The sequence below is a fragment of the Cupressus sempervirens genome, chromosome 9, assembly GCF_028749045.1.
Source record: "Cupressus sempervirens isolate cs-2001-9-10 chromosome 9, ASM2874904v1, whole genome shotgun sequence".
In the NCBI taxonomy this organism is placed as follows: Eukaryota; Viridiplantae; Streptophyta; class Pinopsida; order Cupressales; family Cupressaceae; genus Cupressus; species Cupressus sempervirens.
In genome coordinates this window covers 393,540,979-393,565,113 of record NC_143126.1, presented here as the reverse complement: position 1 = coordinate 393,565,113, position 24,135 = coordinate 393,540,979, and the positions used below count along the sequence as shown (strand labels likewise).

At 37.6% G+C, this 24,135-nt stretch overlaps 1 protein-coding gene across 1 annotated transcript; it reads right to left on the bottom strand.

Moving 5' to 3' along the window:
* Positions 1–1,801: 1,801 nt before the first annotated feature.
* LOC149538920 (protein kinase STUNTED-like) lies at positions 1,802–20,692 on the bottom strand. Its single transcript, XM_089800305.1, has 11 exons — positions 20,192–20,692; positions 6,062–6,159; positions 5,582–5,700; positions 5,381–5,493; positions 4,347–5,258; positions 3,970–4,218; positions 3,693–3,853; positions 3,474–3,553; positions 3,239–3,386; positions 2,991–3,140; positions 1,802–2,758 (listed from the first exon to the last, which is right to left on the bottom strand). The coding sequence occupies exons 1-11, from the start codon at positions 20,343–20,345 to the stop codon at positions 2,540–2,542; spliced, it is 2,403 nt and encodes an 800-aa protein (XP_089656431.1). The 5' UTR covers positions 20,346–20,692; the 3' UTR covers positions 1,802–2,539.
* Positions 20,693–24,135: the final 3,443 nt, after the last annotated feature.

The window sequence follows — 24,135 nt, the reverse complement described above, 5'->3', positions numbered from 1 at the left end:
AAGCTGCGGCCTATTCAACTTCAAAATACTAGACTATATCTAGATGAATCATCCACCCTCTGATGATCAGGTGTTGCTAGAATCACATGGACTTTGAAATGTGCCACAAAGAGTTCCATTTCTGGTGTATTAGTATGCGATGCCCAGAACTGTAGATCATTTTCATTGGTAGAACCTGAGATTACCCCGTGCTAAACATGTTCAACTATTTACTTTGCTGGATTCAATTCATCAGGGTTTGCAGATGTATAAGCAGAGAGAATGCGTTTTGAAAAGCTCCTTGCCAAGGTTAGATGGGTGGTGCATACTTAAGTGTTGATAGCAATTTACATTTTTGCTGTCTGTGCCAGAATTTAAATCAAATTACTGACATTAACTTTCTGATCATGACAATCAGCGATCAGCAGAGTTTTCTGAATCTGAATAAATTGCTTCAAGTTCCCCCAGCTTGGTCAGTCCTATATTTTAGCAGTACTTAACTATTTTATTCAGCAAATCCCTTGCATCATAAGCACCTTCTCTACTCTTTATAAATACTTTGTGATGAAGTCGCGTATTTGCTTCTCAAGACTAATACTTATCTATTCTTATTTAATGTCTTTTAATAAGGTTATCACATATCAGCTGGTTTCCTTACCAAAAAATCATTTCTATTTGTGGATATTAAATTCTAACATTTCTCTGTAATGTCTTTCAATAAGGTTATTACTTATCTGCTGGTTTCCTTCCTAAACATCATTTCTATTATTCTGTGGATATCACATTCTAACATTCTAACCTCTCTCTTTACAGACACAGTTATTGGGTTAAGTATTATGCGCCCTGCTAGTTTTCCTTACTAACATCTTCATTATCCTGCGGACGATTACTTTTTAATGCAACTGAATGTAGGCAGTTAATTTATTATCTATCACACAATTATTCATTTGTGATTCATTTGAGTTTGTAAATTGCACCATCTTCGACACTTCTCATCAAATAGCTTGCATTTTATTCGATGTATTTTTTCCACAATTATTTATCTTTTTTATCCATTCTTTTCCTTTTTTTATTGAACTTCTCAGTTGTCGTTTGCCAAGTAAACACAAATTATCCTTTACCGATAAGAAAATTATTTTAATGTCAGTTATCATTTGCCATACAGTATGCTTACTTTATCCAAATTTATTTTTGTATATTTCTTGCATTTCTCTACGCACCCGCGCACACACAGAGATATATAACGAGTCCAAACGCATCTGAAACTGCCCCAAAAAATTCTGAGCACTTGTGAATCCGATTATCATATCCAAATCAGCAACATTGCAATGCTGTATCATTCTATCTCAACTGCACCCATTCTGTAGAACTATGCAAGTTCTCTCCTGCTGTATCTCTTTGGGTTTTTTCCATCTCCTTGTCTCACAGCAGAGATGATGTGAACCTGTCCTCAATTGTGCAAATAACACTCTTGCTTTCCCTGCCCCTATATATGCTCTCTCTCCATGCTCCCAAGTTGGGTTAGACAATTGAATGTAGTATGCCTGGTTGAAAGAGGAAAACTCAATAGCAGTCATGATCTTTTATTTATATGAAATGATTCCCTACACATCTATCAGAAGATAACAATGGTATTGTGTATCATTAAATGCACAGGGAACTGAAGACAACATAATTAGATTCTTTTCAGACAAAAATTAGGAATACATGCTTTAGAGAGTTCAGTGATAATTGCTAAACAATCAGATTTCAAACATTCTGAAGGTCTAAGACAGTTGCATTTATCCAGGTTGTGTCTATCACAACCTTCTTTAATCTCCAATTTTGATTGCACACATATATTTCCTTTATTTCATATAATCTGTAGGAAGAAATTATGTCTGAATGCCAAGTTTCAGTCATACATTAATAGTTTCCAGTATGGCAAGAGCAAACAAAAATACATACACAAAATTAGAGGCTCTGCCTTTGTGAAACTATCTCGATTGATATGGATGGTCAATATTGCACTCATAAGAGTAGTGAGTATTAGGTATTCTTTTTTGTGATTTTTCCACAATGTACATAACTGGAACAAAGAGGTATTTCCCATAAAAAACACCACCGTTATTCCCTCCAAATACATTAAGTTGGCCATAAGAGTTAGAAAATGTCACCAATAAGCCTTGATACCTTGCATCTTCATATGAACCAAAGAAGCTAACTTGTTGATATCTGCAGTAAATAGGAGGGAGAATGATTACCTCTCAATTTTCTTTCTACCCCACAGCACCGCTGCTACAAATTTTTGGCTTCAAAATAGGTTCTGTTTGGGTAAAATTTACTCTTCAATACTATATCTTCCCGTCTAAAACTTTGCCATTGTGGTGAGGTTAAGCATAATCATTGATTGATCCAATGGCAACTGAAAAGATCAAACCACATGAACATCAGAAATACTGAGGAGAAAGCATAGCAAATGGATTGTCAGCAAACAGAACAACTATCCAGTCCCAAATCAATTGATGTTTGATCAACAGTCACGTTGACTTTCCAAGTAATCTTCAAAAGAATCTTTTGGTTACAAAATGTCAACACTCTGATCAATGCTCCTCATTGATACAATATCATCATCCACCCCAAGCATGGCAAGACTGAGATGAGTTTGTATAGTGTGTCCTCCCTGATATACAATGTGTTCATCGTCATCTGAAGCATCTGATTCTATTTCCTTAGTCATTCTATGTTGGGACCATGTCTGATTGGATATATCGTCTTCTCCTCGTAGTATTTTTAGAATCTGTCACAAATCATATCTAGATGTCAATATAATCAGATTGATTTATGTTCTAAAATGCAATGTTATTCTTATACTTTAAGAGAAAAAGGAAGAAATTTGTTCTGCATGGTCATCAGAGCACCTTGAATAGTATCTTACTATAAATAAAAACAAAGAAACAGTCAAGTTGATGAACAGTCACCCAAATCAATAAATTTCTATTCTATGTAGATACGAACAGGAGACAAATTACCCAGCTTATGTGAGGCCGATACTGAGATGACTGTGTTATACACAGTAAGGCAGCAAGCATCATTCTTTGTATCTCATTTACATCATATGCATTTTCCAAACGTTGATCCACAAGCTCTCCCATGTTCTCCTCCTCTAAAAGTGGCTTTGCCTGGTTTCCAGAGTTCTTAGAAACTACAAAAAGACTGATTATAAAGGAAAATTAACTGAACTGTACATGGGCGTTCAAATAGAAAAGGTGGGCCATACCCATATCACAAGGCTTTCTTGACCTTTGGGGCATCTTGAATCAATAGGCTTCCTTCCAGTTATTAACTCGAGCAGTACCACACCAAATGCATATACATCTGTCTTGTCATTAACCTTACCATAAATAAAATATTCTGGAGCAAGGTATCTGAAAAATTATACTCACAATTAGCCAGCCTCTATGGATAATCTTTTCTCAAAAGAAGTTCAATAAAAAAGGAAGAAATTGCCCCACCCAAATGTTCCTAAAACATTGCTGCAACTGATGTGTGAAGATGTAATTGGTGCCCATGTTGCCAGCCCAAAATCTGTCAACTATTGAAAACAAGTTCACAAATTAGTTGCAAATAAATTCATTGGTACTGCAGTGCAAATCCAAAGCACTAAATAAATTATATATGCATAATGCAGACATCCAAAATCTGGCATAAAGATTCTTTCGTTAACAGTGTACCTGTGGCTCAGAGTTCTCTGAGAGCAGAATGTTGGAAGATTTGACATCTCTATGAATTACAGATCGAGAACATCCATTGTGCAAGTGATCTAATGCTTCTGCAACTCCAACAGCCACCTTGAACCGCTTTGTCCAACAAAGTACTGGTTTGTCATTGGCCCCTGATACATGTAATCATAGCCACAGCTATAAGCAGAACATAGAAGATAAAATAACACTGCAAGAATAAATGAGAAGTGTGGTTCTTAAAATCATCCGCTGTGTAATCCATGCATACCATGTAGATTCTCTTCAAGATTTCCTCCTGAGACGAAGTTGTACACAAGAAGCCAGTTAGGGCCTTCTACACAATATCCAACAAGCGAAATAATGCGATTGTGCTTCAATGAAGTAAGGATATCCACTTCCAATATGACCTCATCCTCTACATCCAATGAACAATTCAGGACTTTTACTGCCACTGGTTGCCCATCAGGAAGGAAACCCTTGTAGACACGACTCCATCCCCCGCTTCCTATAAAACTCCCTGCTAGGCATAGAAAAGATAAATCCAATAAATCAAACAGGTTTTGTGCATCATAATACAGTTAAAAGACAACTTTTCCATTGGTGATTTGTAAAGGGAAAAAGTATAAGGGAAACTAGAAATACAACCTGCCGAGAAGTCGGATGTTGCAGATTGAAGCTCCTCATACAGAAATTTTCTACAGGCTTTCCCTTCACAAAGAGACTCTAGTTTCTTTTCCATATAATGTGCTTCAGTAATTGTTTCAATTTGCCGACTGCAAGGGAATCCAGCTCCTTCATCTGAGGCTTCAATAAGAGATACCTTCTTTGGAAACTGCATCTCAGACTCTTGGTTGCAGATCTCCCGACCAAATTTTGGCTTTACTTCAAACTGTTCAGTCGTCTGTGAATAATTATATGGAAGTTGTTGTGACAACTCAATCACAGTCCTTTTCCTTGGTATAGATTGGTGTCTGGGAAGCTTGCTAAATGAAATAGCTCTCTGTAAGAAAGGCCACCGAGGTGGAAACTCTCCTTTTCGCCTATGTGATCCTGACAATGACAATTTGGAAACTTTTGGTTTAACTGTTGTGTAAGAACCAATCTCCTCTTCTCTATGAGAGAACAGACTGGAAGTGCTGGAAACAGTCTTAAGTGATGAACATGTAGATAGACTTCTTGAATCCTTCAAGTCATGTCCTCCATATTTCTTCTCATTGCAAACCAGAGTCTGGATATTTGAATCACAGAGAGCACAGCTAGATTTTAAAGAAAGGAATGAGCTTTTGAATGGTTCCTTATCAGATAAGGTGTATTGGCAAACATTGACTATGTTCACAGGAGAGACTTCACAACATTCAATATCTGACATAAGATCACTGATGTTATCAGATGCATCAGAACCATAATTGCTACTAGAGATTACAGCTGCTGCTTCCAATGGGCACTCTACAACAGGCAAATAATTTTCTTCACTGTTTTTCAGAGCTTCACAATTCTTGCTTTTGATTCTCCATTGAATAGCATTGAACAATCCTAGCTGAGGGACATTAGTTGCAACTGCAGTTCAAGAAATAAGACAACCAACAGCAGCTAAGTATCAGGAACCTCAAATCATTCAATGTCAGTGCAACTTATCCAATGACTAGGGTTATTAACTTGCAGTCTTTTATAAGGCCTACCTGAAAGTTGTAGTCCAAACTTTTCAAAGATAACCTTGCCATTTTCAACAACCAGCACAGAAGTTTTGCAAGGTAATTTCTTCATACAATACTTGGCTAGTGAAATTGGAGACCTGAGAAAACCGCAAGAGCATGATTACAGATCCTCTCTTTGTAGTTTCAAACTTAAAATTTTAATCCCACAGGAAATTTAGCTCGTACCCTAAAGCTCTGTGCCTACTAGCACCAAGTATCACTTTTGTTGCCTCGTATAATTTTGCTTCTTCGAAAAGCACTTTCCTTACAGAAGATCCATGAGTTATCTTGAAATGAAGATCTACCTGTTAAATAAGATATAATCAATGACCCAGTCAGAACCATGGAATATCAATGATTAAAAAGTAAATCTAGAAATAAAAGAATGAAGGTTTGAGGGTTTTGAACTCTGCTAATTTTGGCATTACGGCAAGCAATGGAGAATGAGGTCATTCATTTGTGTTACTGTATATAAGATTCAATATCTATATAATCACAGAAATATGAAAGGTTTCTATTTTTTGTATATAGCCTGATTATTATATAAAATGAGAAAACCAGTGAATATTTCCTAAGGAATTAAAAAGAAGATATGGTGTGAAATTCAAATCAAATTGTAACTTGCAAGGATAGAGAAATGATGGAAAAGAGACAGATAGGTTATACCTGTTTTAGGCTACAGAATTCCTCATAGGCTTCAACAGCCGAATTAAAGAAATCAGTAGCCCGGTAATTTGCTCTACTTTGTTCCTTGGAAAACGGTTCTGCAGAATAGTCAGAGGATAAGTATATTTAGCAGATAAATGCTACTATTCATCCTCTATTGAACGATATGCATTCAAAAATGTTTATTTTATTTATCATTTGTAAATCTTTGATTCTGTTTACTTCATGCAAAGCTGCTAAAATATAAACACCATAGATTAATCAAGTTGCCAGAGCTGGTACACACACACACACACACACACATATATGGGGTATAAGTTTTTCAAATATTTTGTTTAATACACACACGCACGCACACACACACACACACACACACACACACACACACACACACACACACACATATATATATATATTATTACTGATTTTACATAAAATACTAATATCTGTAATAGCCGATAAACAAAATATTTGAAAAATTTATAACCCATATTTTGCAGAAAGGGACAGTCATAAATTCGTGATCAGTGATTTGTCAAGTTTAAATACTAAATGGAATTACAATCAACTAAAGAACTTGTAACCTGTTGAACTGTATAAATTCAAGCAAAATAAGCTATGTTCCAGAGAGTCTTGGGATGGGGGATGCATGAATGAGGTGACTAAGGGCCTAGATTTGAGGATGATGACTTGCTAGGTTTGAGGGTGGAGATCCCAATAGGTTTGAGGGGTATCACCCCTCGTGGGGGTCAAGAAGTGGAGCCTCCACATGGGTTAAGAGATGGCACCACTAATGGAGTCTTCCCTAGCACCATGAAGCCCAAACTAAGGCCTTAAAACTGCACAAACCTATTCTTTTTTAGACTGCAGGAAACGGGTAGCTAATTGAGCCTACCACATGAAGCTCTTGCAAATTGATGTCAGGCCTACAGCCAAACTGCACAGACGGCTGCTGTGCCTACCATGTGAAACTCTTGCCAATCGAGCCAAGCCCCCAGCCAAACCTCACAAATCCTCATGGCCCATAAGCCATTTCATAATTTTATCACTATGTATTATGCGACATCAAGTTCTTCCTATTTATAACCAGATGTTATTTCTTTGAAAAAATTACAATAATGCTGAAGAATCTAACTAGTCTAAATCATGAGAGTTATTATGGCCAAATTATGGGGATTGAGGGTTCCAACAGCCAAAATAAAGGGGTCTGAAATCCCAAGAACTCAAGATCTGTGCCCTAGAAAGAGGATGGCCTTCAATGAGATTTGAGTGCCAAATTGGTGGAGAACAAAATTGAGAGAGCGAAGATAAAATCAACCAGATACTTGGAGATAAAAGATGAAGACTGAAAATGAAAATGAAAATGAATTGAATTCTTATGGCAGTGAACTTTCAATCAACTTGAATTGAACATCAGATTGAGATTCATGACAAGTAAACCTTGAAAGTCATTTCAAACATGAATATAAGCTTAGGTTGTCAAAGAGAAAATGCAAGGTGAGGGTCAGAAATCTCAAGACCTTGGGATTTCCACCCTTAGAAAATCCCAAGAATAAAAAAAGCCATGCTATAGATAAGATTTTGATGAAGATGTCAATTCCAAGTTGATCAAAAGGACAAAAACTGATGTGGGAGGAGCAAGATCGATGAAAATTGAAGGAAAGGATCAGGTTTATGAATACAATGAAGTGAAAATAGACTGAAGTGAGCTTTTACCCTAAGTAGCCGAATTGGATACGGGAATGGGTGAAGATATGTGGGAACAAAATGCTGGTACAACAAAAAAAAAATTTAGGGGGTTGGGTATGTTTTGGGCACATCCATATATATCTATATTAAAAAAATAAAAAATATATATGTGCTGTTATAAAACACAACAATACCAATACATGTATATGACAAGGTATTATAAATGTATGTGCTGCTAAAAAACAAATTATGTTTAGAATACACATACCAATAGATGTGCTAGCAGCGAAACCAAATGTCAAAAGTTAAAAACCATTACAAGGTCCAGAATGTGAAACATAAATAGTTTAAATTGAAATTCAGTTTTAAATATCAAAAAGATCGAACTAGTTTTGTGATATTATAGTCTTTGTTTAACATGGAATAATACTAGTAATCACTGATCAGATCACTAATCAGAACCATATAGTGTAATATCCCCGTCATAAAATAAATGTAATTAGTTAAACCTTGTTATTGGGCCAATTGATTTAATATATTTCAGACCCATTTTAAAATTGTTTCCGTAGGTAGTTTGACCGTTGGATATCTTTGTACACCCTCGGAAGGTTTTCCTGATGGGTATTTAAGCACGGCTTGTAAGTAGTAGCAGGTATGCATTTTGGATTATTTCTTTGTATTGTGAATTCCTATTGGAGTTCTCTATTGTTCGCCATTTCAAAAGTGGAAGATTTTCCCTATTTGGCTTTTTCGGTTTCGGTGGGATTCAACCCTCACCCTATTCTGTTGCCTGTAATACTTTGCTCAATTCTGGCAAATAGGAGCACCATCTTGTGGCAAATATTAATTTAAGGTTATTCGTGTGCAAATCTCCATTCTTGTTTGACTCTATCTGATAAATTTAGCTTTATAGGTTTATGGTTGCATTCGTACATCATCCACTTCCTACATCATGAAGTACATCTTCCCGTACTCCAGGAGAATTGACAAACACAACTATTCCTACAACATTCCTAATCATCCCTGAATTATTGACCTTACAGTCTCCCTATTGCATGTACGACCATTCACACATAATTTCCCACACACTTCTATCGTAGAGACTTGTAGTGGATACCGTATGGCTTGCATTATCTGTACAGACACTTGCTTTTGGCCACCGTACAACTCCATTCTTCCCTCACCATACGGTCTTGGGTTTGACTCTCATGTATGGATGTCAACATCACTCACCATACGGCCATGTCATTACTCATCATATAGCCCTCTCATTACTCACCGTACGGTCTCTTGTTCTCCAAGCCTATAGTCTGCTCCCTCCTTGCCGTACACATTCTCTACTACCTGACACTCGAGAAATTGATATACAGAGGAGGTATACATCCAAGCATGGGGACGGGAACATCACAGTGGTATCGGAGCTTTTGATTTTGATTCTACCAACCTGTGAAAGTGAATGCAAGTTTATACTCGAAGGAGAAGGTGAAATAACCCTTTTGATAGAATGGCAGATTATCAAGATCCTACAACAGAACTCATGAATCTTTTAAGAGAGCTCAACAAAAACCAAATACAAATCAACGAAACCCAAAGGATGATGCAAGAAACACTACAAAAATTATCCGAGGGAAAGACAGCAAGAGAACAAAATGGGCATAGCGACAACTCCATTTCAGGAAGGGCAAATTTTCAACCCTCTCACTCTCGACCCTCGATACCCATCTTCCTTCCAAGGACGAAAGCATCGCACAAAGAAAGAGAGCCCAGTATTCAGGAAATGCAAGAAAAATTTCGAGAAGATTGGCGCAATGCAAATATGGAAGGTGATATATCTTACAAAAACTATGTTGATCTAAGAATGAGATATTCTGGAAAGGGAAATCGTGGTTATTTTAATGATGATCTGAGGAGAAAGATTGGAAAAGTAAACTTATCACCATTTGATGGATCTGGAGCCATTACTGTGCAATCATGAGTTCTAAAGGCAAATACCTATTTCCAACTCAATCTGATGCCCGAAGAGGAAGCAATCAAGTTCTTAGCACTTCATCTAGAAGGAGTGGTGCATGAGTGGTGGCATCATGGACTGGTCACTCTCGGACACGGCCAAGTAAGCTCTTATGTCGAGTTCATTGAGAGACTGATTGACTGTTTCGATTGGAAGGATCCTGAGCTAAACTTCAAAGATCTAGCTCAGCTAAAGCAAACGGGCACAGTAGACAACTACATCACTGAGTTCCAAAGGTTGTCGGTATTAGTCACAAACATTTTTGAAAGACATCGAATTGTGTTATTCATGGATGGGTTGCGAGAGCCTTTGAGAGGCTGGATCAAAGGGTTCAACACGTGTGCACTCGACGAAGCTATTAAGAAGGTGCGTGACATGGCCGCATCTTCCTCCAAAACTCACACAATTACACCAACACCATCCCCACAAGAAGACGAAGACAAGGAGCCAATTTAGAAAAAACCTCAGTATGATGAAGATTCTTGGCAAGAGCTCCAAAGGAAAAGCTTTGTTTCACATGCAAAGAACCATGGGGACCTGGTCATCATGGCCTTGGGAAGGGAAAGATTCATTACATTGAGGTGATTCTTGATAACAAAGGACATATACCTATAGCGACTAATGAAGAAATTACCCAACAGAAAAGAATAAATACCCTAATACAAAAAGGGGGTTCCATTGCTACCCTCACTATAACGACTGGAAGTGGTAGCTTCAGGGTTCGTGGCACACTTCATGGAAAACAAGTCCCAATCATGATTGACAGTGGCACCACACTCAATTTCATCAATTCATCTTTGGTCACTGCTAAAGGCTTGCACGCAGTTGAGTATGGAGGATTTGAGGTTAAGGTTGCAGGAGGAACCTTGTTACCTTGCACTCATGTGATCACGCGGCTACAAATTTCCATGGGAAACTATACCATGACAGATGAATTCTTTGTCATACATTTGGTTGATACTAATATCATTTTGGGCATCCAGTGGTTGGAAACTCTTGACTAGTACACCTAAAGTTTCAAAAGGATGGACTTTTCATTTGAGACGAATGGCAAGAAGGTGCTACTAAGAGGAATGTCAAATAAAGGATCAAGGGAAGTCACAATCAAGAAGATGGAGACCATTTCTAATCATGATTGGATGACAGACACTGCAAGTAAAAACACGACAGTCAATGCCTTAACCCATTCCTTGGATAATTGGTGGGCCCATCTATTGGTCGAGTACTCCAAGAACACTTTTGCATGTTAGTTGATGGATGGCTATGTACGCGATGAAAGATAGAAAATTATTGATGACATCATTTACTTCGGCAAAAAGTTCTACTTAGTACTTGACTCGGGATTGAAGAAGCTGATTACGAAAGGTTTCCACAGCCGAATTTGCATTTTCTTGAGGACAAGCAAATTTTGGGATGGGAGGATTGTAATATCCCCGTCATAAAATAAATGTAATTAAGTAAACCTTGTTATTGGGCCAATTGATTTAATATATCTCGGACCCGTTTTTAAATTGTTTCTGTAGGTATTTTGGCCGTCAGCTATCTTTGTACACCCTCGAAAGGTTTTCCCAATGGGTATTTAAGCACAGCTTGTAGGTCGTACTAGGTGTGAATTTTGGATTATTTCTTTGTATTACGAATTCCTGTTGGAGTTCTTTGTTGTTCACCATTTTGGAAGTAGAAGGTCTTCCCTATTTGGCTTTTCCAATTTAGGTGTGGCTTTTCCGATTTAGGTGGGATTCAACCCTTACCCTATTCAGTTGCCTGTAATACTTTGCTCGGATCTGGTAAATCAGAGCACCATCTTGTGGCAAATATTAATTTAAGGTTATTCCTGTGCAAATTTTCATTCTTGTTTGACTCTATCTGATAAATTTGGGTTTATAGGTTTATGGTTTCATTTGTACATCATCTGTTTCCTACATCACGAAGTGCATCTTCCTGTACTCCAGGAGAATCGACAAACACAACTATAGACCATCGTACAACATTCCTAAATCTTTCTGCAACACACATCATCCCTGAATTATTGACCATACGACCATTCACACATAATTTCCCACACACTTCTACCGTACGAACTTTAGTGGATACCATACAGCCTAGATTATCCGTACAAACCCCTACTTTTGGCCACCATACAGCTCCATTCTTCCCTCACTGTATGCTCCTGGGTTTGACTCTCATGTATGGCTATCAACATCACTCACCGTACGGCCATCTAATTACTCACCACACGACCTCTTGTTCTCCAGACCTACAGTATGCTCCCTCCTTGCCGTACACATCCTCTACTATTTGACACTTGAGAAATTGATATATAGAGGAGGTATACATCCAAGCATGAGGACGAGAACATCACATATAGGTCATCATCAATATAAAGATTGTCATCAACATTGGCATTGGATGATTAAAACCCACTGTTATTTGCACTAAAAATACGCTGGCTACTTGACTCCTCCACTGTTGAAGATTGTGCAACAATAGAAAAATCCTAGGATGCTCCAGTTCTACATCCCACAACTTTGCTGCCCCTTCCTTGTACTCTTCATTTCTGTGAGTAAGAAGGTGCAAGTTTGAATGCACATAGACTAAATCCTCAACTTTGCCTGATGCGAACGAAGTGTGCTTCATTGAATGGATGGAGTATGTATTCTGATTTCATTCAGCTCAAGATGAGCTAGCAACCTATTACAGCGAAGATAGATCTCATTACTCTCTAAAATTGAAGTGAATTGTGTAATTTCAAAATGACAACCACATTTAGAGAGTGGGAAAATAAAGAGGTGATGAGCTACTATGGAGTCTTTCTTGATTGGAGCAAAAGATGCAAAGTGTGATCTTGAAGTCGCATGACTTCCTAGAGATATAGGGCTAGACACCCCTAATTAGCATATCTGAAAAAATAAAGAAAGGGACCAACAATCTCTAAAATAAGTAGTAAAACCTCCCCTTGATCTCATAGTAGATGGGGCAACGGAAAAGAAAATGGGTCTTAGATCCACCTCCCCAAGGGGGAAGAGGCGGCAAATCCTATCTTGTTTGTCAATCTAGTGATTAGTTTGTATATTTAACCGATGGGAACCCACTCTAAATGAGCCCAAAGAGATACGGAAGGCAGCGAGTAAGGCACCAACAACGCACAATGACCCTGTCTTGGATATCAAGTGCGTGGTCAACATAGAAAGCCATCCTTGGACGGAGCCCCCCGAAGGATGTTGTGATAATATATTGTTGGAAGATGTCAAGCTTAATGTGCTCATTTAGCCCTTGTTGAGAGGGAAGGAGGTGAGCAGGGCATCCAGAGAGAACTGAAAGGGGGGAAGACAATCCATCACAATCCCAACCAAACCAAGAAGTGCAAAGGCCTGAGCAAACCAATAGTGAGCTTTGCCCATGGGATTAGAGCCTGCCACTGCCTTAGAAGAGTACACAAAGATTTGAGGGAAGTTGGCAAAGTGGTCTAGGAGTTGGAGTTGCCAATAGCAGCTCAAGTTCAAAATATTTTTCTATGTCTTGTCTGAAAAAGAAACATGCCCAACACATTGCACCATCATTTCATCTGCCACCCTTGGATGATGAGAGGAAACTTCTATGGGTTCATGATGCTATTATTGACATATGAGAGTGTCATGCTTCTGCAATGATACCTTCTCATCCATCCCTAAAAGAAAGTACAAATAAATTAAATGGGATATGCATCGCTAAACATAAAATTGTCTTATTTAGAAGATGTTAGAACTTTACAATATTTAGCTAACTCCCTTATGTAAGTGGTTGAGTTTAAATAAATGAAAACAACCAAAAATGTTGGCTGACCGTTTATAGAAATGAGAACAAAATAATTAAAATACATGTTAGCCAACCTAGTCTTGGTGCTCACCTTTTGAGAAATATAAATATATGTATGCTTTCCCAGCCAACCTTCACCTAGGTGATTTGAAAAGTAAACAAAATCATATATGTCTTGTTTAAAGAACCTGACCTCTTATGGATAAGCGCCTCTCTTCATGGGGCTAACCAAGTGGAAGTTACACACAGCTAATTAGGAATAACAAACAACACTAAATGAAGAGTTCCATCCCTTGCAAGTAAAGAGTTTTGACTCCATTGCTAGATACAGAGATAGATAGATAGAGAGATTAATAATCATTTGATGAAGCATCCATCTAAAGGGATCACATCGATGTGGATCAGATCTGATACAAGAAATCTACATGCAGAATACACTAGGCTTGTGAACTAACAAGTACTGTGGTATGCAATGCTATGTTCTTATCTAATATGTATTCTCATATTTATCTTGATATATTTAGTATGAAGAATTACTAAACTATCTAGATTCTTTAATTACTGATTTAAATTATTTATTCTCCCACAAGAGATCATGTATAGGTTAGTAAGGAGAAGCGATTGAGAGAGAAGATATGGGTTCTGCCTCTAAGTAGGTCACCCCAATATTGGGTGGAAAAAAAATAATGTCACTTGTGGGCCAAGGGGTGTTATATCATGTCGTTGGGCTTAGTTCTAGTGAATGATCTAGGTACCCTATCATGCATTCCTCTCCAACCCCTACAAGGGGATTGTTGGAAGTAAAACTAAAGAATAGAAGCAATCATGTATGGGTTAGTAAGGAGTCACAATTGGAAGAACAAATATATGTACCTCCTCTAAGTAGGCCACCCAAATGTTGGATGGACAAACAATTCCTATCACTTGTGAGCCAAGGGGTGCTATATCACACCCTCAAGCTTAGTTGCGGCAAATGTTTTGGGCACCCTATCATGCATTCCTCACCAAACTATGGTTGGTTGTTGGAAATGAAGCTATAAATTGTATTATGTATATTAATTGTTTATTTACTTTAGAAAGTTCAATTGATATCATATGCTTTGATTATAGAACATCAAACAAGTTATGTTGTGGAAATGTAACTTAAAGAAAACTCAGGTATAAAACTAATAAATAAGCAACTAACAAACAAGGTTGTCATAGAACTTGTCCATTGGAGGAACCTACCTTAAAAAAGGATGCTACATGGGAGTGTCAAAGATACTTGACTGTCCAACACTCCATAGCTTGTGGACAAGCAATACTTGGAAGGGTGTCTCTATTTCATTAATTAATCATCTATGGACCCATGAGCTCATTCATTTATTTCCCGATGGGATGAGGAAATGTTTTTATTAAGCAGGCCATGATTTAGAAACTAAGCACAATAACATATTAATTATGTCTAAATTTTACAATTTCCACAAAGGATGGTTGCAACACTCCATTTAAATGACGGATTTATGAAAGCATTACAAGTTGCTTTTAAGAGGATGTTATGATGACCAAAGTGGGGCACTAATTTTGAGGTAGCGACTTGAATATCATTTGTCATTCTAAGAATGAAGACAGCTCATGGGGCATCATTATTTGGGCCCTCCGGCGTGATATATATTAGTGTGTTTGATCATTGGGATAAAAAACCCTTGAGACAATGCTCAATAATTAAGGATAAAAAGCCCTTGAGACAAGATCTCAAAGGACTATATCCCTTTGGTTCTTGTGGTGAGTCTCAATTGGGGATTGTGCTTATCCTAAAGGTATTATATTTTCTATTCTCAAGTTGACCTGTGAACTGGAACAAGAGTGTACAACAAACATAGAATGAGATTTAGGGAATTGCTTGTGTTATTGTATGTTGTTGCAGGTCATTAGCATGGTGTTGTATGATATTGCAGAAAAATTGCATGTTACTATCAAATGATGTAACCAACATATTTTGTCAATAAGAAACAAAAGTCAGTGTTGAACGTGGTGAATAATATGTAATATCCCCCTCTAATGATGAAATTTAATATTAGATCATAATAGTTGGAATATAAATAAATAAACACCTCATCAATCTATTCATAGATATTGTATTGTAGAAATCATAAGAGACAATATTTACAACTAACAAATTAGTTAGAGAACTATGATATCCCTAAATGTAATAAATCAGAATTGAATATGTGAAATACCATAAATATTAGATCACCAAAACCTAAATGAAAATCAATAAATATATAATTATAATTCATTATATGAATTGATAACACCTAATATTTACTAAATATATTAATAATTATTCAATACATTTATGATTTAAATATTCAAAGTTTTTGATAGATGGTAAAAACAAGTTTTGAAGGGACCCAAAACCCTTTACATTCTCGTTACAGAAAGATTTTCAATAAGTTCATCAGATTAAATTGTCACCCCAAGAGCAGGTAACATAGACAAGTCACATCAAAAAACTAAACAACAGACACACTAAGAACAGCAGACGCACTAACACAGAACAGACACAGAACCAAAAAGGACCAGCTAGACCAACTGCATAAGGAGAGTCTCTGTCTCCTCCTCTAAAGTCTCAAGCCTTTGCAGTGATTCCTTGATTTCAGAATTTTTCTTAGGCTTTTCCTTCTTATCTACCTGGGTCTTCTTCCTCATGCTTGAACCGGTTTTGTTGCGAGGGCCAGCAGTTGAAGTGCCCTCTTCCTTTTCCACATTGATAACTTACTTTTCCTTATGGCTCTTGAGCAATTGGTGCATGGCTTCATTCTTTTCCATACCTTCATTTATCTGGTGCATACGGGCCTCCATTATTACATTGAATTCACTTTCAGCACTGTTGCTAGATACCTTACAATTGTTGGCCTTCTGGATGTCTTCAACCTTCTTGCGCAAATCCTGCAAGCCCTCATTGAGCTTCTTAATTTCCTCAACCATTCACTGTCAAACTTGAAAGAATAGTAAACTACTTTTCCAATAATAGAGGCATTCAAGCATCCTAGATTCACAGCCATAAATTTAGGTCTTCATCCTCCATAGAATCACCTAAAAGGGAAATATCCAAATATTATCCACTTAATTTAATCTCTAAACCGAATTGATTAACAAGTTCCTCTGCAAATAGGTGGTAGCTAAGGGGACCCTCTAAAACATCCACATTCCTCAAATTACAGGTAACTAAGAAGTTGATATCTGATTCTTTACTATTATTTACAGATCAACATAATTGTTTGGGCTCCAGTGATTGTCCCCTCCTGCTAGAAAACAACTCTGCAGCAAATCTCTGAATTAGGATGTCACTTAGATATGCCCTACTAAGTACATAAAGCCTTTAGTGTAAATATAAAACAAACAAAGAAATGGAAAAAATATAACAAAAGAAGATGAAATACAAGAACACAATGTTTATCGTGGTTTGGCAAGAGCCTACATCCACACACCAGCAGGGAACTATTATATTAACCTAATTCGCAATCTCATTACATTAAATGGGTTGTACATAGCCATTATAAAGAGCTCTAAGAATACGAAGAATCAAGAGGGAGAACGAACAGTCATGTGATCATATCCCAACAATCTCCCCCATGAAGTTCAGCCGGTACAGCCATGTAGTGTGACATCCCCTGCTACCTATTTCAATTTTCAGAGAATGAGGATTGCCAGACCTTGTTCCAACACAATCCTATGAGTCTTCTCCACATCAGATCAGAACCATAAACATCTTCTCTTACAAAAATCTCGGGCACACTTGTAATCATATGCTCCCCATTGTTGCAAATGAATTTGATGTCAGATCTGAATATGAACACCCTCTAATCTCCATCCCAAACACTATTTTCCCTTGAAAGTTCTTGATGCGGTTACTCAAATTCTGTACTTATCTCTGAGATTTGTGTCATTGCATAAATCCAACACATCCTTAACTTTTGTTGTGCTGATTTGACCACCAATATGATACTAAAATTTTGGAAGAGCTTGGAGAAGACACCTTTCAGACTCCTCCATTTGGGAAAAGCTCTTGGCTGGCTCTCCCATTGTCAAAGATTCTTTCACCTTTGTACAACTTGACTCAATGTAATTGTAGCCACTCGGGCAACTATTGAACTCGTTATGGCATCTTGAAAATGCAAAGTTTGAAATAATCTTCCAGCAAAATGGCGCAGCATCTGGACACAATTAGAAATATCCCAAGCAAGATACATTTGTAAAGACTTTCCAATGACTAGGGTCTCCAAGACGTTATTTTGACTCCCCCTCGCCGAAAGCACTCTATGTTTATTATTAACAAGAATCTTTGTATTTTTGGTCTTTTGCATACCCAAACTACTACTAATTTGAGCCCGTATGTGCTTGTCTCTACATTGAATTAACAGTTCGCGTAGGAATTGATATTTTCCTCAGTTTCTACATGGTAATAATCTTTACCTGCGCTTGAGAAACCGGATAAAAATCCCAAATTACAATTTGAGTTTGTCAAGAATCACATTAGCGTCCGCTACAAATTGATCTAAGCACATCACGTAGGTACCCAATCTCCAAGCACGGTACTTGCCACGTCCAGCAAACACTGATGATACCCAACGCCATGTTTTAATCCCAAATTTTTAACAGGGGAATTAATAATCTCATATCCCTGTAATTTCCATCGTGGCCCTCTCCAAACAAGTTATTTGTTTGCACATTTGAATGTGTTTGTATTGCAATTAAATGCTTACTAGTGAGAGAACATGTGCACAACTCAATATCATCTATTACCTATGCATCTGAGACACCTTGTCTTGTTTGTGAAATTTGTATGTGATCGACACCACCACACAACGACAAATATTGAAACCAATTTTCTGCAAAGAAACCAATATCCACAGAATTATGCAAGGGAGAAATGGAAATACCTGGAGCTGCGTAGTAATACTTCCTAGTGCACCTTTAAAAGAGTCGCGTATGATTGAATTCCATGTGAAATTTTGCCTATGCGTATAAGACAATCTTTGTTACTCCCAACCACAAGAGTGTCTGGCAGACTCTCCATGTCAATGAATTCCAAGTCATGCCCAGTCTGGATGACTTTCTCCACCACTGTTTGTGACTGTGTGGCAGGAAGTGCATTGGGTAAACTGTTGTTACCAAGCGGGTTTGGTGTGTCCCTTCAGCGAATTATCTTCTCCTTTGTTTGCCCTTTCACCTACTTCCACAGTGAACTTCTTGTTTGCACCTTCATCTTCTTCTACAGCGAACTTCTCATTTGCCCCTTTATCTTCTTCTACAACAAACTTCTCGTTTGCCACTTTATCTTCTTCTACAACAAACTTCTTTTCTGTCCCAGACTTTTGTTCTCCAGGGACATATGTACAGTTTTCAAACTGCAACATCTTGTGGATTTTGAATGCAAAAATATTTGGTTCATCTAGTTTGAAGCTAGAAATAAGAGAAGTCATGCCATAAAAGGTCAACACCAAGTGTTTTATAGACTCGCAGGTCTTATCCTCCTTTGCTCTCTTCCACAATTTTTTCATGACAACTTTCTTATGTTGCGCATCACCATCACAAGTGCACTCAAGAACTGCATTAAGCTCAGAATTAAGAGCTTTAAAATCTTCTTCTACTTCAGCTTTTGGTTTATCTTTCCATCCATTCCACCAATGCACGTGGCAGATTCTTTTGATCTTTGCACACACAACCTCACTCTCTACCAAGTTTTAGTTCCCAAGAAATATGTTAATGATAGAATCTACTTCACCATCCTCCATCTCTATTCTAGCATCACCTTGGCTTTGATACCAATTGTAAATATAAAACGAACAAAGAATCAGAAAAACGTAAACAAAGTAGACGAAATACAAGAACAGTGTGTTTATAGTGGTTCAGCAAAACTTTGCATACGTCCACATTCCAGTATGCAACTATTATATTAATGTAATTCACAATCTCATTACAGTACATGGGCTGCCACAGCCATTATAAAGAGCTCTATGATTATGAAGAGTCAAGAGGGAGATTAACAGTCGTGTGACCGTTGGGCTTCATATCCCAACATTTAGCCATTAGTCTCATCAGCTAGCAATTTATTAAACTAAGAAATTCAGGCTTAACTAACCACCCATTGTGTTAGACACTAGAAAATTACAAAGGCTGCTTTAATTGAACTACTTCGCCCCTGCATAATATAGAGCCCCTTGGATTGTACATGTTAGTTACATTGAACGCAGCACTCGGTCAAACACCACAAGAAAAAGAGGACATGCTAGGATCTGGACCGAAAACACAAGGAGATCTCTTTCTACTATATAACACTTCGTACAATATCTCACTAAGTTATAAACCATAACTGTATGACAGGGAACCGGTCTTTTTTTTCCGCCTCATGATGCATGATCCCTAATGTTTGTGAACTGAACTTACATATTTTACCTTAAAAAGAATTTCACTCCTTCTCCTGCACAATGAAAACCTCGTGTCTACTACAAAATAGAATGATAAGCCCCCTGAATTGCTATTAAGTGGTCGGAAAGAAAAGAACAAATGCCACATTTATCTATGAATGTGAATTGAGTATAATCAAAGCAGATAAATAATTTCCGCACCCATTCAAGTACAAAGCCCTATACCTGAGTGAGTGATAATATGAAGAGCAATGACATGATCTCCTGGCTCCGCGGCCTTGGAGATTGCCCATGTTAAGAGCTGGTGACTGCTCACCCCAGCCTTGACTGCCACCAGAATGCATCTGCTCCTGCTTCCTCTCTCCTTCGCGGCAGTCATTTTGATTAACTACATACAATTCTTCTGCCCCTCTTTGGCATTGGTTTCTCCATTTCTTTCGCATGGAATTAGTGGGCCGGCTGGTGATTCCCCACTCCAAACAGAGAGATGTGTACCACCAAACTCCCCCATCCACTTCAACTGCTATTGCCCGCACCCTCTTCTACTTGCAGGTTTCTCGTCATCAATTTACAGATTTCGTGTCGTTTTTGGCAGGCACAATATAATCGTTGGTTCATTTATGTGGGTACCCGATGCTACTTAGGCATCCATGAAATCAAGAAACGGAATTTTTTTTTGGTAAAACACCGTGTCGTCACTAATCGATACGAGTCAAATTAGCTGACGGGAAGTTGAGAACATTGAGGAACAATTATGGGGAGAAGAATTTAGGCTTTGGCCCCACAAGGGAGCTGCTCGAAAGCAATGCGGAGGAGTGTGATGAAGACAACGTAGGATCCTTTTCAACTAGGCGGTTTAATAGACTCCCACGAATAAGAGTATGTTTATGTGATAAATCATTAAAAACCTCTTTTTATTAATGATTAAAGGAGGGTAAGTTAGAAAAGACGTTTTCTTTTAGTTACAGGTTTAAGAGACGTTTTCTTTTAAGTTACAGGTGAGTTGTCTTCAAATGCAATGATCAGCATGTAAGTAAAATGTCTACATATAAAAGTTGGTAAATTATTTTTCTGTCATGTCTTATGATTCTCATCCATTTTAGGGGTCTGGAATAACTCTACAAATTGCTACACAAATAGGAGAACAAAATTGGTTATTCTTTGATTTTTTAGGAGACAAATGTCAAATTCCTTCATGTTCTTATCATCATTCACTCCATGTACATTTGATCTCCAAATTATTAACATTGGCTTATATATAGTATGCTAAAATTGATCCTTCTCAAGATGCTTACATCAAATGCTAAGGTTTTTTGTGTAGATTAGGATTGATGAAAATAGGCACATTGTAATGCCCCGTCCAAAGATCCTTGGAACACAAGGATAAAACATGCACTGAATAATTTTTTTTCTTAAGATAAGTTACTTAAGAACAACAAAAGTAACCAAGTGCAATAACAAAACACCAGTACAAGGTGATGAGAATAGGACACATGGCAAGACTCACATGTTCACCTACACCAACAAAAGTCTTACAACTACTTCCAAAGATCTCTAAGCTCAAAACTGCAACTCACAACCCAAGACCACACAAATCATGAGAATATACCAAGGGAATATTCTTGTTCAATCCCAAGGTAAAAGCTCGTAGCATGCTTAGACATACAAGTCCATATCCACAAATCAAATCATAATCACGATTCGCAAGTAGAGACCAACAAAGGTCAAGCAGAAGACGAGGGCACAAAGTTACCACCACTTTGCTAAACACCATGATGAAAGATAAATGTCGATTCTTGAAATTTGGTTGTTTGAAATCCCGAAGCTTTGAAAATTGGCTAAGTCTAAATTTCTAAAGCCCTAAAAAATTTTAGAATCTACACCCAATCCCGAAGAGGTCTAGTTCCTATCTCAAATGAATCGTTGCATATACTAAAATATATCTTAAGTATAAGGAAGTATAAAGAATTAAATATACATAAACTTATACTTAAATGATATATTTTAAACCTCACAGAAACCTCTGATGAACTAGGAAGGAGTGCAACCCTAAAGGGTACTCAAAACACCAATCAACTCCCTAATGAAATGTCCAGAGATACCTATTGTTTTCTTGAACAGGTATTTGGAAGAAAACTAGGCAACACTTTAATACAGCCAAGCAACATTTCTCACTATATCCAGGTGATACTTTTTCCCAAGGCGATACTTTCCCTATAGCTAGGCGATACTTCTCAGTACGGTTAGGCGATAGTTCACTAGTATCATATAATATTTCACACTACTATGGTACGATACTTCCTAGCATTGTACGAGCTTTCTACTTAAGGTATGCAATACTCTTCCAGTATTGCCCAATGTTGAACCACTATCACCCAAGATTGAAAAGAAACAATTTGACGAACAAATAAAAGGGTAAAAGAGTTAGAACCTCCACATCGGGGAGTACCAAATCCACTATAATTGAGGCTTGGACTCTCAAACACATGAAATACAAAACACCATGCAATAAGAAGTATAATACAACTATCCATCTAATCCATAATAGCATATGAAGGAACATGCAGAAAGCAACATCGCAATGAACATATATGGTTCATAAACCAAACATCATATGAAGGAAAACATATATACTAAAGCACCAGACAATTAAAACTCGTGTGCAATTCCTCTCAACCATAATAGCATCATGAAACCTCTAAGGTCCTAGCCATCCCCTACGCATAACATCCCAAACTGCCAACTAGATAGTCGGAGTTGTCTTATGAGGACGTCACTACTAAAGCGTAATAACATCATAAGAATAGGAAATCTAACATGTTAATTCAATAAGCAATAGATACTCCAACTAAGAAAATAACATTATCTAATTATATGTTAAACATCATAACATGGGAATGCGTCAAATAAACTAACATCATCTAAACATGATATCCAAGCATTCCAATGAAAGCATAAATTACAAGAAAGCATACTTTGGAACTAGAAGTATCAAGTGAAAGCATCCAGCAACGGTCCCACTAGGACAATAGACTATCTTTGTACATTGGTCCCCAATAGTGGTGAAAGTAGCTACACCTCCCAACCACATGAAACATGTAGGCCCACTCTTGTTGTGATGATGGAGATATTGATCCAACCACAAACACACATAAAATAGACATCCATGGATAACACTCACGCTAGATATTATGATGAAAATTGAAACCAAGATCATGAGACAATGCAAGTACTACAAGTCCTGGTCAAACACTCAATGGGCTACTAAGTAGGGGCTGACATCATGGAGAGTCACTTGGCATTAACAAGCCCAAGCTCAAATCGTGCAGCTCAACTCCTCAATGGAAGGCTCTCGCACATATATTTTATTATCTTAAGTTTTATTACCACCTAGTATTTTTTTTAGTTATCACTTGATTAAAGCTTATGTGCACCAACCCTCAAGAAATAGACATTGGGCTACAAAAAAGAAGCCCCCTCCATATGCTACCCTACCCTACCCATGCTCATCCAACAATGAATGTCTGTAGACATGCATATTCCCAACCCAACCCCAATGATCATAACTTCCAGCAAGTCCACAGAAGATTGGGCCTCGCAAGTCACCCAAAAAATGTACGCGTACATACTTGTGTGTGGCGTACCACCATCACGAAGATCATAACACAAGGACTAGATGAGAACACAATGCAAAGAAAATACACAATTGAAAACATACTCGAACAGATTCTACATGAATCTTAAGAAACAATAAAACCATGCATCATAAAACTCCCTAAACCGGTCTCAATTCGAGAGTATGAATTTTACACGAATCCCAATGATGCAATACAACCAAACATCATGAACTCACTCAACCGACCTCAATTTGGGAAGATGGATTCTAAAAGAATCCTAGTGTCCACAATATAACAACAAGGGTCCAAAAGAAATAATAACACCAGGTATAAAATCACTCAACCAAACACAAAGTCGAAAGTACAGATGCAGCATGCATCCCACTGCAACATAAAAGTGCAACAATGATCTAACTGTCATCCCAACGGATGATCCAGGTCCACGACTAACATCATGCCAAGAAAACTTGAGAAAACAGGGCAATACACAAAATAAGGTAAAAACCCAAAAAATAGGAAAACTTCAAAATTAAAACCCATTTGGTCTTAGGG